We start from the raw sequence: 19,249 nt of genomic DNA on the forward strand, positions 1-19,249 counted from the left end.
TCTTTAACATGATGAAGGGAACCCGGCTCTCAGCAAAAGCCAAAGCAAAACTCCCGCTGTCCTTGGAGGGCTGGGATCTGCTGCCGAGGCTCTATCAGCTATCCCAACACACACTAGTTTCTTCTATTTGTCTCAACACACAGGGTAACCATTCAAGGAGTCTGCTTTAGTTTACCTGAATTCAGTTTTGTTTTCTTTAAATATTTTAATGACATGCAAATTGCTGCCATTATTTCTGAGATGAACATGACTGCTTTTCCCCTGATGTTGTGACCCTACCTAGCATGACTGTTCTGCTTCTGCCACTTTATTAGCAAACATCATTTTGAAGCCATTTATACTAAACATTCACAACAGCACACAGTTTCTCATATAGATTTTTTTTAAATGTATTTCATTAATCTTGGACGAAGGAGATTAACTCGGAACATCATCAATAACAAAATCTTTCTGTAATTTTGGTTATAGCATTATCAATATTGGATGTGTTTCAGAACAGGAAAAACACGCATGGGATGCACTGCAAGTGAGACCCACAGTCAGTGCAGCTCCTCTAAACTCCAGAACCTTCCATCACAAAATTTCTTTTAAAAATCACTGAGCTGGTAATACTTCTTTCTGTATTTGGACACAGTAGAAAGGTCTCATTCCCTCTGACCTATTTTTTCAAAAATCCAATTATTTACTAGTTGTGATAAACTATAACATTTAACACTGTCCAAGGACCAGGACTGAATATAACTTCCATGCAAGAAGAGAAAATAATTCAGACCCAAAGCCCCTCCACATGGCCAAACCTTGCCAGATGCATGGCTTGCTGGGAAGGACCTCACTGCAGCACCCTTCTGTCTGCACATCACATGTGCTCTGACTTCAGCACAGGTACCGGCTATTGCAGATACGGCAGAACTCAAGCCACCTAGATGATGATGTTAGTATTTGCATGTTATACTGACACTTGATTTAGGATTCCTCCTGGAAATAGTAAGGAAAAAGACATGTTTTTTTAAGGGGTGTTATGGTGGTTAACCACTATTGGAAGTATAGTATCTGGAAACCAGTCTCCCTCAAAGGGAATGAACCCAGATGCAGAGGCAGGGCACAACAGGGTGGCAAAATACCAGCTACCATCTAGGCCTGTTTCTAAATCACATTTGCAAGTTCATTCTCATGCCAAAAAAACCCAAAGAAACTGGATACAGCAAAATATCACAGCCAAGAACCCCCAGCCAAGGATATTTCTCCTCCAAAGTAAGGTGATTAGGTTTTTATCAATATTCCCCAAAATAAACAACGTAACTCAGAAGCTCACAAACCTAAACCACATGCAATCCATCTTTAAAAGAGCAAACCTGCATTTTAATAGATTGCAGTGATTTACAGTTACACACTCAGGGTTTTTTTTCTGCTTTGTTTGGCAATTCAATCAGGATCATTCTACTACCTAAAAATAGAGCTATGCTGAACCTTAGTGTAAGATCAGCACCGAACCTGCCCTTTTGGCTCACACTCTTTCTAGGACGCACCACAATCCCAGAGCACTGCTATGTTGTCAGTATTTCAGTAAGATTCTTGAAATTTTAGGCTGGTTAATAAGTCTATCTAAACTTCATAGTATGAACTCAAGTTCATATTCAAGAGTGGGTACTTTCTGGAAACGTGTAATTCACCTGCTTTCTGTTCAACAGGAATGATATAGCTCCATGCATGGGATTTCTCAGCAGATCAACTTTCTCAAGAGGAATAAATACCTGATTTTTGTCATCTAAAGACAAAATATGAAGGATATTGCACACTTACAATGCTAATAACCATACAAAAGAAGACCCACATGCAAAAACCAGCCCCTAACTCTGTATACGTACAACACTAGTACAGATTAGCCGTATCAAGGAGCAGCTATGGCACTTTTACTTATTCAACTTTGCAGTGGTAGAAATGGCTCTCCTTGGAAAGGATGTATTCACAATGCACTTGATAGCCAGAAAAAATTTGCTGCATCAGATGTAGCTGTGTATCACTCTTAACACCCGGCAGTTTTTACCAGGAATACCTTGCTCCTTATTCCAGTGAATCACCAAGGGCTGCAAAATGCATTAAGCAAATATTTGACCTTCAGAAAATGTTCTTTTAGCGCTGACACGCAGATAACCATATTGCTCCTGCATGGTACATGCCTATGTAGCAGCAAGCGTCGCCGTGCCATGCATTTTGCAGGAACATCCCTGCGGATGGCTCATTAACAGCCCAAGAGTGGAACAGAGTGTCTGAACTCCCCAGCGGCAACAGCTGATAATTTTGTTTATTTAACTAGGACTAGGCTGGGAGGCGATGGAGCTGAGAAAGCCAGAGCCAGGCAACTCACGCTCAATACAGCTATAAGGCTTTCTGTTACCACCACACAAATACTACATAGAATTTCTTTTAAAATGGAGTATTTGTATGCCTCACCTGGCAACACAATCCTATTTGTCATTAAATAGGAAGGGTGTTTGGTTTGTTTTCAGAAATATCCTACTGTATTAAAAAAAAAAAAAACATCAACCAACACTATCAGATATTTGGATGTACTTGCTGCTACCTTCTTGTATATCCAGGGCAGACCAGAGCAAAAGAAAAGTCTCATTTCTAGTTAAATCTTTGGAAAAATGGAAACATGGGTTTAACATGAGTATACTGATATTATTACACTGGAAACAGCCACAGTTTCCTGCTGCTTTATAGTACACACAGACCCTTGGCTGTTTCCATTTGCTCCCATTAGCTACCTTACATGTAGCTGATTCCTCAAAGTCCCACTTTCACATTCCAAATAAAGTATTTCCCTGTGAAACTGCTAGGGGACTTTTTGCAGGAAACCTATGTCACTCAAAGGCACAGCAGTCCATCTGCCATGGGTATTGTGTCATTGGCGTGGCTGGGCTGTCCTGACCTGCACAGACATGACTTGGGACACAACCAGACCAAAAAGCCACAATGATGAAACAAGGATTATTTACGGCAGGGGCCGTAATTATTTGCCAATCAAAGTTTTAGCTCAGAGAGCCAAGCTTCTTCCCATCACTTTTTCTTAGACATCTGTACTGGACAGCTTACAAGTAGGGATTAACAAACGTTAGGCAAATGTGCAGTTTTACAGCCAAATGTGCTTAGCTGCGAGACTAGGATGGTGCTAATGCAATATGGATGATAACGAACTTTGAAGCTGGAAGCTGTTCTAATGGAGTTTAAGCAAGCTTAAGTAACTTCAGTATTAAAGAAAACTTTTTTTACTACTCCTGTAAATCTCAAAGACAAATCTCTCGAGCTACAAGCTCTGACCAAAGACAGTTAATACTTACTGAAACTCAATCACAGATTGCTCAGTTCCTGCCATTTGCCTGAGGGTTTCCAGGCAGGGCTTGACATCCACCACAGCATGTAGGCAGCCCCATCCAGCACAGATAATGACTTACCAACACAGATCATGCTCTGCTCCTCCCAAGCTATTCAGCACCCTGCTGTCCTGTCACCAGTAAAACGCTTTTCCCTGCAGAGCTGAGTAGGGGCACTTCCACACAGTTGCAGAGAAACTGGCATCACTGTCAGTCACAGTTTCTTGAGATCTACACCTAAACCTTTTGTTCTGCAGTAGACTCTTTTGTCAGTCTAAATTTCTGCTGCTCCTCAGTTCCACCAGTAGATACTGAATGAGCCATTTATATGCAGATGAAAAATATATTAAACCTTTGCAACTAATTAAAACTGAGCAGTTTTCTCCAACCAGTTATTTACAAGATAAGGGATGCCATAGAAAATTACCAAGCTGGATTCCAATAAAACAGGGAAATTTAAATAATTTGTTCTAAACAATTGCAGAAAACTGTTTCTGCTTTGGCAGTTTCACTTGAGTGTGTCGATTCTACATCTGAAGCTTGAGGGTACTGCACTACCATCAGATATTTCTCTGGATGCACAGCTCCACACTACTACTAAAATATATACTTTAATATTTATGAAATATTTCTAGATGAAGATTACCACTCAGAAGGAAAGGCTAGTATGACTCAGTTCTTTAGTACTGTTACATTTTCTAATGAAATATTTTGAAATTCTTTTCAGACTGAGTGTTCATGACAGATGATGAATGTTGCATTCCTTATCTTTACCAAAAGAAACATTTTATTTATTATGTTTTGTGTTAGTATTGCACTTAGGAGCCCTACACATGAAACAGAACTTTGCTAGTTACTGACCCAACACTGGAAAAAAAGGGCTGTACTTTCCCAAGCCTTTATGATCATAGTGCAAGTCAAAAGGTAACTTGTGGATATGAACACACAGAGGGTGCAAAATAACAAACAGATCATATTGGGCATTGATAGGCAATATGAACATCTTAGCATGGCTAAAAGCACCTCCAGAATAACTTTACATTGTCCCAACTATTTTTAAATTTTCTGCCAGCCACTGTAAAAATGGCATTTATCAGATTCAAGTGAGCTTTATCACAATTGACAGTGGGGGTGTGTTTGTGATGGCTGCAGCTGGACATGCTGTCCCGGCTGCATTCTCATCTCATTAGTATTATTAGTTGTGAAGGCAGGAATAAGATGTCCATGTCTTCTGTAACTAAGCAGTAACATAAATGTTGTCAAAAGGCTGCTGACACTGGATGCAGCCTCATCGCTGAGGTGAGCCAGTGACACCCACCACCACTGCACCCAAGCACACAGGTGATGGCTGCCACCTGCAGCAACCACAAGGCTCACCAGAAGTGGTACCCACCAGCTGAGCGATGCCATTTTGGAACTCGCATCTCCTCCTGCAAGCCCCATTCCACAGCAGGGATAGGCAAGAAGAGGAATTTAAACCTTCAAGCTGAAACAGCATGGAGGTGATTAAAATCAGCTACACTATCACAGGAAATATTACCATAGCACTGAACTTCACACCTGCATGAAGCACATGCTCAGTTAAGTGATGAGTCCATGCCCTCCAGTGTGCTACTTTAATTCCCCACTGCCACAGTCTGAAAGCTCACAAGATCGGCTTATGTATGGATTTAAAACAGTTATGGAGTATTACGTGTGGCTGAGCACACACAATGCTGTCTCTGTCAATCTCTTTCCAAAATCACACGAAAAGTCATATAAATGAGAAAAAGGGGGAAAAAAATGTGTATGCGGGTTTATTCAAGCCTCTTCAGCAACAGTATGTAAAGCATAGCTTTACTGGTACTCTCTGGTGTTCTCAGCAACTCAAATATCACCTACTAAACTGAGCAGTGACTACCTTTTCAAATTTAAATGTAAAGTTTTAAAATCACATTTAGAAAACATCTTTGTGCTGCTCAAATACAGAATTTCTTGTTACATACTTTGTACTGCATATTTTGGCATGGAAGTATACAACAAGATGTTGTTTAATTTATATTCATAACAAAGAAAAACATAAGACCAAGCAGCAAGCAAGCTAACCGAAACCATCAGCGAGCAGAAGAAAAATAATTAACTATTTTTGGCAATGATTCATAGTAAAAGCCTTAAACCCCTGCACTTTCTACCATACCCTGAATGTTAGTAAATTGTGACTCTGACAGAGTGAAGTTATACAGTGTACAACAAGCTTCTGAAAAGGCCCCAGCTCCCTAAGGCTGTTTAAATAAAATCACCTTCAACAATTTGGGCCATTCTGGTGGTACACTGGGATGCTGATCGTCTCAGAGGTGGCCTCAGGCTCAGGCATGAGCAGCCAAGTGAACCGCAACCTGCGGCAGGCAAGGAATCTCTGCAGGCTTCAGAGCGCAGGTGCAAAATGCTTGTGCTCACGCACTCCGCTAAGCAAGTCAGCGCCTTTGGGACCGGACTTGTGACCCAATGAAGCAGAAAGAAAATGGCTACTGTGCTGCTACTTAATGTCCCAGGCTTCCTTTGTGCTTTTGGGAAGCTTTGTTTTGGTTCCAGAATAGTGTGAGTAACGTTCCTCGTGGTGACATTTCTCCAGGTGATGAAGAAGAAGACCAGTTCTCTCCATGCTCCCTGGGTAGCAGCACCAATAGCTTTATCTTTGGAGATGAGACTCTGTCCCAAAGAAGTTAACTTTCAACAGACTTAAAACAAGACCAACCCCCCCCCCCCCCCCAAACCCACACAAAACACACCCACTCCACCCCACAAAAGAAAAAAACAAACAAACAAAAAAAAACCTCAACAAAAAACCAAAAAAAACCCCAACCAAAACCGCCACCAAACACAAAACTCAACAAACTCAAAAACAGCCATATAGAAACTTGCCTTTGTTCCTGAATAAGCAGCAGGACTTTACTGTGGGCAGTGGGGAGACCTTTTTTCTGAGAAAGGTCTGCACTGCTGGGGAAAATTTGGAAGAGTAGAGTATGCCGGGTGCGATTAGAAGCCTGTTCAGCCTGGCGAAGAGAAGCAATGCCAAGCTGCAGGGAAGTGGGCAGAGAAGGGCAGCACAAGCCTCGTCCTTCCGCAAGGAGGGTCCAAGGCAAAACTCCCTGGCTCTCGCTGTGACCACAGCTCCCACGCTCTTCGTGGTATTTCCACTGCTTGCATCTCCCTATCTTTAGAACTGTAACTGCACAAACACTGGTCAAATATCATCCAAAAAAATTAATTTTAGGCTTCCTTAATAAAGTAAAACTCAACCTAGAGAAAATGTTTATGTAATGAATGTTTTCATCATTACGAAAAAAAGCAGTCACGTAGAAGAACAAACAAATTGGGAGGGATGTTTGAGGATGTCACTGTTATTCCTAAGGTGAGTGAGAAGAGGGTGAACTGCATGAATATTCCATTTTTATTTCTTTTTGGCAGAAACAGAACATTGCTTCGTCATAATTTACATTAAAGTTTCCAATTCAGCACCAAGGTTGTCGAAGGGAAAGCAGTGTGCATTTATCAGCAGATAAAAACCAACAGCAATACCAGCATTTGAGACAGGCAGAGCTACAGAACTTGGTGCTGCAAAGGGTAGGCCTGTTGCTCTCCCATGTGATCCATTACTGAATGGACCAAAAAGGAAGAAAATAAATAATAATAACAACAACAACAAAAATAGTGATAGTAATAATCTATCTGCCATTTCCTACATGCAGGCTAATGAAGGTGGTTATTAGACACAATATATTTACCTCAGCACAGACTTTATCATAAATAAATTAATAACTGCTCATCTTTCAAATATTTCAGAAGTGACAGAGGCCTCTTTTGTTCTCCTGATAAAAGAAAAGCAAACAGTCTGACCATAAAAATCACAGCAAAATGTAAGTTCACATCCCATAAGGAAATCAAGTGATTGAATTTAGTTTATTTTGACACGTTTTTGTCATTGGACTTGTAAATTAGAAGTTGTAGCCCTAATCAGAGGCAAATCCACTAAGCGTTATCTGTGATTTATTTATTTCCATAGGTGTGCTTTGGGTGGCTTCAAAAAAAGTTCTTAATCTGCATTTGTAAATTCAGACAGTAAGTTAAAAAATAAAGGAAGAAATAGGCAATTATTAACAACATAACAGACAGCAGTCTTACTTTCTGCTTCTCTGCATAAATTTTACTCAAATGTCAGTAAAATCCTACTTATTCTAACTCAGTGCAATGGAATACAGACACAGAAGAAAGCAGTCTTGATAGCACTGATAATTCAAATAGACTTACACATCCCGATTTCCCTGAAAATCACAAGTTTTTCAGCTGAATTATTATTTAGACTTTCCTTGTTAGTTTTCCTTTTAGTTTTTGAGCCAATCTAGTTCATAAAATGTTGATTTTTCTCTACGTATGTGTTAGAAACCAGCAAACCTACTGCAGCAAGGAAGAAGCATGCAGTTTTTAAATTGCAACTGAGATATTCCTGAGATCATCTCACGCTACTTTAGCATTTCAAGAAAACCTACCAAATACAGACAGACTGGCGATGATATTAATAGTAGCTGAGGTCTTGGCAAATTTCTGACATCAAAAAGCTTAATTAGTTTTCTCTGTAGTGCTTTCTCATTGAAGTGAGAAAATTTGGGGCAGGGGAGCTGCGAGTGTTTTTAAAATCGGAGACTACGTTCTATAAGCATTTTGGCATTAGAGTGATTCTATCATTCATAACTTCATCTCCTACAGGTTCCATAGCATATGCCATTTAAAGAAATTCATTTCCTGCTGAATGATTTATGGTATCTTTGAAGGAAAACAGACTGATCAAATGCATCAAAAGTTTTCAATATGAACATTTGCCATGGGGTTATTTCTCTATTCCTGGCAACTCATCCTGGTAGTTCTTCTTGCTACTAAAAACACTTACAGTGGCATTAAGATTTTAGTTTCCATAGAAACTGTTATTGGCTAAAGTAAATATAAGATGGTAAAAAGTGAGACCCCCCCTAGTACTGCAAGCATGCTTGCAGCTGTCAAATTTTCACCCCCAACCTTTCGCCAGTATTTACTGCTTGTGATGTGTTTAGTTATGTCTCCCTTTTAACAATACGGACACTCTGGAGTGGCACTTCCACACTTCACATGAAGTACGCGAATATTCAAAGCTATTTCTACGCCTCATTGTACAAAACTGTATGTTTCTCTTCACTGCTCATTGTGTTATTTTATTTTGCAGACCTCTTCGCTAAACTTTACAAGGGAAAAGATGTCTCTTCATTAGTCTGCACATCAAAACAAAGCTTGAGAGAGTACTACCAAGTAACGTGCGAATATAGGGAAATAAATAATTGCTTCATTGCAACTAATGATGTTCACATTCCTTCAGCATTTCAAAATACAAATAACATAAGCCCTGAGCATCCTGATGCCGCACCCTTGCTGGCACTGGCAGGAGCTCAGAGTCCCCGACAGCTGTGAGAAAAGACACGCCACACTTCAAAAAGGCCACCCTGAATTTATGGGCAGTCACGTCCTCTGAAGGAAAAAACGAACTGCATATTAATCTCCTGTTCTCAATATTTCTCTTGCTCTCTTCCTAAATGATTCTAATGCTTACTAAAAAGGCAAAGTCCTGATAATCATCTCATAATTCCCTCACTTCAGTATAAATTTCATTGTATTTCAAATTTAGGCACTTCTTCCTAACATACACAATTAATAAGTCTTTTCTTGTTCTCTTCAGAACATTACTTTCATTCTTCTTCTCATTTAGAGATCTGCTGCAGTGCTCTGTGCTGCCTGAGATTTGCTCTTATTCCAAAGAATAAGCCTTTGCATATATATTGCATTGAGATGGAAAACTGTTACTGTTTCTGAAAATAGCAGCTGAAGACAGGACAACTCATCCTTGACAATGTGGGAAAAGGAAGGCGATGCTGAAGCTTCTCCATTGCATAGGGGCCATTTGAGTATGCTACTTACAGATTTTGGGTTGGAGGACAATCTTCTCATCCCCCAAGCATCAAGTGGTTTTGTACCTGCTAAAGATCTCCCTTCCACATTAACAGAAACCCAAGTTCCTATGAAAGACATACAGGCTTATTTTCAGATGCCGAAACACTCTGACTGATCTAATCATTAATCTTTGTGCCCCACTTCCTTTGCTGTAAAACCATTCTGACTCTCTCTACCCAAGACTCACAGGGTCTACCTAAGCCCCGAAATCTACAAATTCCCTTTAGGTGCCATTAGGCACCCAAAGTACACCAGAGACCTGTGCAAGTCTCCCGAATTTGTCTTGTCTTCCCAGCCTTCAGCACCATTAGGAAGAACTGGTGGGCAATGCCATGGACGAAAACAAGTTCTCAGTTTCCTAGAAGGATAAACACAGAGCCACTCTGGCACCCAACGGAGCTGAGATGAGGCTCTAGGCTTCACACCATCCACATGGTAACAGCACTTCTCAGGGGAAGCCACAAGTTCCTTACAGTACCCTGGAGTGTGAAAGTGCAGATAACAATTACCACCAGCGGATAAGACTATGACCTTGGCTCTAGGACCGTGGTCTAGTGCTGGGCTACTCTGTAGTTTCAGCCAGGTCCTCCAGGTAAACCACTCCTGAAGTCTTCTCTGGAAGGTCTTTGTTTTGCAGACACCTTTCTGAGCTGCTCCCATACACTGCTGTCACGGCCAGAAGTAGTGCTAATGCTCTGCTTTTAAGTCTCCAGGGAATGGGAAAAACAGGAGCGAGGTTTCAAGAGACTATAACAATCATCACAAACCGGAAGCTGGAGAAGTGGTTTTGCACTCAAAGTGCCAAGCAAAGCTGACCACCAGTATAACTGCAACCTAGTGCTAACATCCTAACGTTAGAGGAGACCTTGCCTCATTCCTCGTGCTACCATAACATGACAACTGTAGGATAAGTGCTGCACTTCTGTGCTTTCAAGGGAACTTTTGAGGCTAAACATAACAGGGACAGAAAAAGGAACCAGACTTCCTGGATGAGAAATCCAGAAAGAAAAAGCTCGGCACTTATGAACAGTGTATGGTAGCATAAGTACATTTATGTATCCCTTATTTGGTGTCTACACTTTGGTGTTACCCCTTTTTTACAGATGCTATGGCCTAGGGAGTAATACAAATCACGAGCATGCCTAATGCTACCTTTCTGCAGAGCACAAGACTATGCTTACTTAGGCAAAGCATTACAGAAGACAATCCATAGCTTGGGCTTAATCACTGGAGAGAGATGTTAACACATTTTCAACAAATTTAGGAACACTGCGAGATAGGATAAAAGAAAAAGAGTACAATGCCTTCTAAATAGAAACAAAGCATTTGGCTGTTGATCCTTCATCAATGAAAACTTCTCCAGAATGAAAAAGCTTGCTTTTTTTCCCCTTATGATAATTACTATAAACTGCAACAAGCAAGCAAGAACAATCCCAAAACATACATGTCCGAACTTACGGAAAAATATTGTGAAAGAGAAATGAACTGAAAACCCCTTTGTGTTTCTCACCTTTTTTCAGAAATTCTGAATGCTGATGGTTGTGCAGAAGGTATATGGAATGTAGCATGAGAACAGACTCTGTTTCTAGCCATCAAAAAGACCAAGAGCTTGGCAAATTAATTAAGCTACCAAGAAATGTCCCCGCTGGTGGATATGGCAGCATATGGGGAAGAAACATGTATTCCAGATGGTGATGGGGAAGAAAGAGTTTTTTGGTAACTATGACTGCTTATTGTCCTCTAAAATCATTACTGTCTGATAGACTTCTGCAGTAGCACATCTAACAGGTTCTGGTAGCTTCTACTGGTGTCACTAATAACACTGAAATTTAGTTTACTATGAAAATAAAAAAAAAAAAGACATTTTTTCATTTAATAGAAAAGTCAAGGCTTATTAAAGATATTTCTGTCAAAAGGTAAAAGCAGTCAGAAATAAATGAAGCTTAAAGTTTCCCATTAAGTTCTTGAGTTTTTGATGACAACCCACAGATGAAATCCACTCCGAGTTCTGAAAATAGATAAAAAAATCTGCATGAACTGGCAGACATCCCCTAACGCAGGATAATAATTGTCCAGGACTACAGGCAGGGAGAGAGACAGCAGGGGAATGAAGATAAAAACCACCTAAATCTCTTATTTTACACTGAAAGATGAATCAACGCACAACAGCATGTTGTCTCTTCCGCCTCACAAGACTACTACAGGAAGCAAGTTCCCAAGTCAACGACGATCCCACTAGATCATGAGAGATTAACTTTTGGGATGGCCAATAAACCTGTGTTACGTGGCACCACAACAGAAAGAGGTATTTGTGCTAAGACAGCTAAACTCCATCCCATGCCTGCAGTTCATACTGTATCACATCCAGGGCAAAAGGCTCTGCAGGTACCAGTAAACCACACCAGAGCTGTTCTGCTGGATACGGCTCAGACTCACCACACAACATAATCATCACGCGCATCACGTTTTCACCATGCAATGAGCGGATTGTGCAGGACTTCTTTGCATGCTGCACGAGGGAAGCTTGCTTTCCCACACAGGAACTCCCCCTAACCATAGGTTATTATTTATGCTCGCCTGACAGCAAGAGTTGCTCCCACCTGGAAGCAGAGCTGTGGAAAAGAGCCTCTGAAAAGCTGTGAACTTTGGCAAGTATCATACATACAAGGTGATGCTCTCTCAGGCCAACATACAAGGCTTTTTACTAGAAAACTCCATCCAATCATAAACTGCTATTTTTTCATTTAAAAATCATAAGCCTTCTGCTGCTATATGAGTTTTAGATCTTCTGTAAATGTGACACAAACATGGTTTCTGTAATGCTCACTCACCTGCAGTAAACACTCTTTGCTCAGCCCCACAACATGGGTCAAAGCGAAACCAACACAACCGGCCCCAAAATGAGCTGTTTGTTTCACACTATTTGAGAGATCCCATCAGCAGCCAACCCAGGTGCTGTTTTCATTCTGCCCACACCCAAATCAATGACAAAAAGCAAACTCACTCACACAGGTGGTGCATTTCACCACCCTAAAAGCCAGGGTTTTCTCATACCCCTCATTTAACGCCACTACTGTCAAATCTGTAACATGTAACAAAAACAGCCTTTATGTAACCTAACAAATAAAAGTCATCGAGGCAATAGCTATGCATAAATTTTAGCTAAAAACATTTTGTTAGAAGAACATGAATGTCCTCTGTAAAGCGGGTAGCATTTTAAAATAATGTTCTAGACATTGTTAATACTTTATTGCTATTCATCATAGAACCATTAATCATGGTGAACTCATTTGGTATTAATGTGGATGTCAAAGTACTTCTGTTGCATTTCAATTATAACTCAGCCTTTAAAATGCTGCCAGCACTACGTGGAAAGCTTTGAAAACCCAATTTGAATAGTCTGTTCAGAGATAACAACAACTGCATTCTGGCCCGCAGAAACAACCTTTCCATTCCTAGTGCCTCCCCTCCAGGGGCTGAGGAGCCTGTGGGGCCATGCCCTGACCCCGGGACGGGTGCAAGGAAGAGGGAGCCCAGAGGGAGGCTCCAGGAAAGCCACAGCCATCCAGACCCTGCCATTTTCCTCCCCCAAGATGAGGGTAGGAAAAGCACAAAAGCACTCCTTTGGGCTGCCTCAAGCCCACCCGTTCAGCCATGGCTAAGCAGCAGCAAGGCCATACTTTCAGGCCCCTAAGGAGATTTCCTTTCCTCCTATCAATGCTATGATTCCCCAAGGCACTATATTGCTTCCAGAGCCCAGTGCATTGTTTTTTTCTCTAATATGTAGTCTCTCTCCAAACAAAAACACTAGAGAGCACATATATCTACAACCTCCTGTCCTTAGAGACATCAAAGAAGTATGCAATACATCAGAGCAGACCTAAGGGAGCTGGTGTCCTCACCTTTCTGATGACAGTTTAAAAAAAATAAAACAAAACCCTCTTTCCGGTCTCAAGAGGCACAGATAAAGGAAAATAAGGAGGCCAAAATACAGCACAGGCCTAAACAACTATCAGCTCCTTGCCATCAGGGAAGCCAAGAACTTGTATAAGTTCACCTTGACAAACCAGGATTTTCATTCCCTTGCTGCCGGCAGAGCTTCCAGCAGCATTTTACATACAGAATCAAATGACAAGAACTCAACAATCATTAATGCTACTCATCAGAAACATTGTTATAAACAGAGAAAAGACAAAATACTTCTTATTAGCGGAGGGAAATTTTGGGGGTTTAACTCCTGCATATAATTCCCACTCTATTTTATCTAGGTCATCAATGTAAGCACACAACACAAATTCCTACCTTGGGAGCTCTGGCATGTTTTCCACATCTGGCATCTTTGACGAGGCTGATATCTAGCAGCTCAGTCTCCTAGAAGGAAAAATTGCAACACAGACAGTTACTACGTTAGTCAAAAAGCCTTGTTGTGTTGAGTGTCCCACTTCCCATGTCTGTCAGAGGTCTGCCTGTTTGCAATGACGCCCGTCCCAAGTGAGAACAGTTTCAAGGAGTGCTCTGTTGCACTGAAGATATTCTAATAGCAATACTGAGCTTAGACACATAACTTGGTTTCCTTAAAATTGTGCAGTCTCCCATGATACACAGAATATACAGAAGCCATGAGTCAAGCTTATTTCCTGATTCACTAAATACCAGCTGCTGTGCTGCTTTTTTTTCTTTTTTAATACAATTTTAGCATTTTGATGCAAGTCACAGTGTGAAAAAGGCAACATTACAAACAGAAAACCCTACCTCTGCAATAGAAAGCCTACTTTATTATTGCCAGAACATTTTGAAAAGTGCACATAAACCCCAGGAAATGTTTTATCTACGATGATAGGTTCCAGCAATTTTAGTGACTACTGCTCACTGAAAACCATGTACTTTTGACAAGCATTTCATAGTTCATACCTGACTTCTGAGCTGAGAGTTATGCGACACATGCCATACTTGGAACAAAACTGGCACATGACGACAGCTTCTGGTGGACAAATTCCTGTCCTTCCCTGCACACATGTAACATGAAGAAACTCCTTTCCCTGATAACTTCTTGGGTCTCCACCCTCCCTACGAGCACGGGAAGGATGAGGGGCTGAGCCAAGCCCATGGTATCCTGGGTGTACCTGCCAGTGTCAGCTCTGCAGGCTGCACCCACCCCTCCGGGATCAGCACAGAGCATTCACCTCTCAAACCGATAGCAAATGTATAGCTTTCAGTCAACATCATGCTCCCCAATCTCATCCTGTGACTGGGCATTTTGGGATGTTTTCCTGTTGGTTCTTTCTTGAACACCCTAACATTTATGGGCAGGGAGCATCTGGAAGGAGGAAGAATGCTGGAAACTGGAGCAGTGCGATTCCCAGCTGCTGGCTCCCTTGCAAGCACGCGCATCCACATGGCTTTCTGCGTGCTTTGCCAGGAGCAACACCCAACTGTGCTGCGAGACACAGCAAGAACATCCGACCTGATCTGGCATTACTTGACAATCTTGGAGCACATCTTAATACTGTCCGCCTCATTTACACCAACATTTAGACTAATAGCCCATGGTAGCGTGGCTCAATTACATACTAAATATAGTCTAGAAGTACTTCAGCAGGAATGTGACCACACTGCAATTAGAGCTACACCAGTTCAATGCATTTCAGCCTTCCAGTAGTAACTGCAAGTGCTGTGCAGAGAATTTGGAATCTCTGTGCTGGACAAAAGCACTACTTTTTTTTTTTTTTTTTCTTTTTTTTTCTTCCCAATTCCAAGGAGAAAAGCAAAATAATTTAAAATATACCTCCATACCTCCCGGACATGTTATTTTGCCATGGCTTACTTTGTATCCTTATTTCTTTTCCATTTCAAGGGACCCACTCATGCACAGCTCTTGTAGACCTTTGTTGTCTACTAAGACAAGACATACGCTCTACCACCAAATTTTCACATGACCATACATTCATCACATTCCCCTCTGTCCCCCATGTCAGTCCCAATTCTCTTCTGTTATAGTACCTGCTGAACTTGCATAAGCATTTTTTCCCTCCTCATCTAGCCTGTTTAAGACAAATTGTACTTTTGGGATTGTTATTTTTTGCTTTTACTCACTCCAAAGAAGACAACAGTATCAAAACTTGCAAGGACTGGAAAGAAGTATAGGCAGGGTCATAAAAGGTGGTATTTCGTAAACCTCCTTAGAAAATAACCCAAACTATACCAATACCCAAGGCATATGGACACAAGCACTCTTCTGACAGCACTGCAGCCTCTCACATGGACAGCTGATCACTGTACGCAAATGCTTGTCAACAGCTGTCCCTGTTCCAGCTCAGGAGCAGCTGATGGTCCAGTTTGAAGGTGATCTTGCTTCCAGATCTAAACTATATTGATCCTTATCCTGCCTGACATGAGCAAAACTGAGACCAGGAGTCAGGGCAAAGCTCAATATTCTGAGTGCAGAAAAGCCCTTGTGCACCAAAGTCTGGGTAATCTCTCACTATTCAATTAGACAACCATGTAAGGAATACCTAAAAATTGCAGAGGACAGCGAGTGCCAGCTCTCCATCTCCCAGAGTGACTGGTCTCCGGACCTGGATAGGGCCATCCCTTCACCAAAGGAAAACTATCACAACGATGATAAAGCCACACTGTTTATTACCAGCCACAGATCTGTTCCTGGGTTTTACAGTAACATACCCACATTTACATCATTCCTCTCTCAGTGGTATTTATTTCTTGAGTACCAGGGATGCTGAAGTAGTGCAAATATGTCTCAATGTATGTTACTACTACTGAAATCTAGCCCATGTCACTTTCGCATCTCAAAATGCAGCATGATACCCCTAGTGCTCATGCAGATGCTAAAAAATATTTGTCAATTAAAACACAATTGGTTACCCTTCCTTTTTATTTTAAAGTAGTGGGAGAAGGGATTGACTCTTTTACTCCCTCAAGTTGTTCTTCTGAAACACCACAATGCCAATTATTACATCAGGTTACCACCTGGGACATACCAGCAGTGGAAGGCAAACTTGCTGCTCAACACTGTTGACGGGGGGGAAACCAAACATATATAATCAGACAGAAAAGAGCCAAAGAAGGACTATGAAATAGCTGTATGTGCAGGTATGGCAGCAGGTGCAACTTTAAGTAAAACAGGAAAACGGCACACTGGAGGGCTTATCTTTGAGTTAATGCATGCAGCCATTTAGATACAAAAGTGAAATAACGAAAAATGGCAGAGCTACATTCACGTTTATCATGCTCGGAGCAAGAACTAAGGTGGGAAAGAGAACAGTCATGACATAATTAGGGGGAGAAGGAAACCCGACAACACTGCACAGAAGTCAAGAAATTGAAAAGAACACCAGGGCTGAGAGTCAGCATATTCCATGAGCATCGAGCTAAGGGAAGCCAAGGCAGAGCAAAGACAGGCTGAAAGTCCATCAGCAGAAACCATGCAGAGCAAACGTGCAGAGCAGAGCGCAGAGCAGACAGCACTTCACACTTAGATGACACACTCAGCAAGGGCATATGTACCCAGGTTTGCTGTTAACGAACAAGAACAGCCCCTTTGGACTCTCCCCAAAGACAGACCTCATCCCTTTGGGGGGAGAACCCAGGGGTTATATCTACCACAACAAATAATACTCACACCCCAAAGCTGTCTCCAGCCCACTGTGAGATCTTCTACAGAAGATATGGGCACATGCAGCCCATGTCGTAAAAAAAAGATTTTGCTGACTGAAAGAACTGGCAAGCACTAAAATTAAAGGCTTTAACAGCAAACACGTAAGAGAAATGAAAGATGCTGAAGAAAAACGGCTCTTAAACAAAGATGCTGAGCCACACACAAAGTGAATTTCAGAAGTTGTTTTGGTTGCATCAGTCAGGCATTTTAGCTTTTAACAAAGAAAGCCGAAACAGAATTAATCATTTATTCACTTACAGAAATGCAACTAGACCTCCCGTAATACAAACATTAAAAATACCCTTTTAAATGGAATTACACACATTACAAAGAGACACAGAAAAGAAAAAAGCAACAAACAGCACCCCCAAGAACAATACAAGGAACTGGAACAACCCTGCACAGGCCTGCATCCTTCTGGATAGAAGAGAATGAGGAGAGATAGGTTGTGTTGGAGTTCCGACTACTACTTTCAAGCTGCTTGCATGCCACCATTCCACTTGCAGAAAACCTGGTAGCCTGAGGACCCAAGACCTAGCAAGGACAGTCTAAAAAGAACAGGGAAAAAGTGGAGTTTTGTGGGGCTACTTTGACAAGACCACTGGCGTGGTGGTAGGAAAAGTTGACCCCCTGAAGATCCATCTAATGGTCTTCCTGGACTGTTACCTCTCTGACGTAGGAAGCAAGTTTTATAATCGTATCCTTATAATCCTTTATAACCCTATTTGGCAAGACCATTTAATTTCGGGGGTGGGGGTGGGGGGGGTGGGGTGTCTCCTAGACAGTAATTATGGAAGGAAGCCACAGGAAAACAAAGTCCAAAGTCTCAGCCACCATCAGGTATCAGAATGGAATGGTCCAGTTTCCATAACTACATTTGATATGTGTACGCTCAGGTCTGCAGCAGCAAGAGCCCAATAGGTGTTGTAGCCTATGCTCTAAATTAAGTAGATGAGAGCAGGGTATGCAACCACGTAAGTGCCCCTGCAGGCAGCGTTCAGCGGGGCTTGAATTAAATCAGCATTCATGATGTGCAATTTCTTACAAGTTCTTTGGTTCAGAAATACCAGCCTCCCTGGAACTCTCTGACCCCTGGGCACTTGCTTTCATCTTTCAAACAACTAATTAAGAGGACAGAGAGCAACTTCCTCCCAAATGACAGAAAAGACAATTTCTATTTCCCTACTGCAAAATGTGGGCAAACTTCTGTAAAGGGAAAGTACACATGAGTACTGGACAGAAAAATGCCCCATTTCCCACGCAGCAAAACAGCGCAAGCCCTCCTCTACTTGAGTCAACAGGAGTTTTGCTACCACTTCCTGCATACAGGCTTAGAAACTGCACTCTGTGCTGCACGAGGCATGAAAGCAATAGCAACTGGAAAAAGAGGAGGGAAAAAACCCCAAAACCAACAAACCAAAAACCTCTACAAGTCCAACTTTTCCTTGTTTAGAGGCCACTCATTGCTGTTGGTACTTATTAATCTTGCAATAGAGGAACATCTCTTAATGCAAGTGGTAGATCCCTCCAATAATTTATAATACAGAAATTCCAGAGAAGTGAATTATTAATCCTACCATGTTTGTTTTCAATTAGCTGCTGAGACAGAGATGCATTCATATAGGGCTAGATTGTGCAATCTCACTTTTATGGGTGAGCACACATTCACAAAAGCAATAGATTGTGCAACCCTCGGTGACTGCTTGAACACTTATAATTAGGCCCGTTTGAATTTAATATAGTAACACCAATTCATACCAGCTGAGTATCTGGCTCACTCCTATTTTAAACTGCCCAAAATGATGCCAACTGAATCGCAGTGTCTTGGGAACTTGCTCGTGACGTAACCCCAGCTACAAAGCAGGATTCCTTATCAATCCCTCTGGAGAGCTCTGCTGAAGAGCGATCGGCGGCACGGTGGGCTGACAGCTGGATCAAGTGTCCTACAGAATTTCACACAAACTATGTCAAGGAGACACAGCAAAAGCTGGTGTGCGTTACAACAGCTGCGCGGGTTAGTCCAGATATCTAATTACTTTATTACATTCCTAACAAAAATAATTCCACTCTGCTCCGCATACTCGCTGTGGCTGAATAGCTGTGTATTGCTCTGACCTACGTTTGTTCAACCTTCATTTCCACGTCCCTTCTGTTCGGATGTTCTTTTATTCCCATTGTATGAGAAATT

The 19,249-nt window shown here is 41.6% G+C and overlaps 1 protein-coding gene across 4 annotated transcripts in view; it reads right to left on the minus strand.

Annotated features, from left to right (window-relative positions):
* The window catches only part of PLCB1 (phospholipase C beta 1), a 401,106-nt gene that overhangs the window by 275,580 nt on the left and 106,277 nt on the right, over positions 1-19,249 (minus strand). For all 4 annotated transcript variants that reach the window (XM_056357294.1, XM_056357293.1, XM_056357295.1 and 1 more), the window contains exon 3: positions 13,689-13,757. In XM_056357294.1, the coding sequence (XP_056213269.1) occupies positions 13,689-13,757 (69 nt within the window). The remainder of the gene's footprint in view (positions 1-13,688; positions 13,758-19,249) is intronic.

Source organism: Falco biarmicus, chromosome 12, assembly GCF_023638135.1.
Source record: "Falco biarmicus isolate bFalBia1 chromosome 12, bFalBia1.pri, whole genome shotgun sequence".
Lineage (NCBI taxonomy): Eukaryota > Metazoa > Chordata > Aves > Falconiformes > Falconidae > Falco > Falco biarmicus.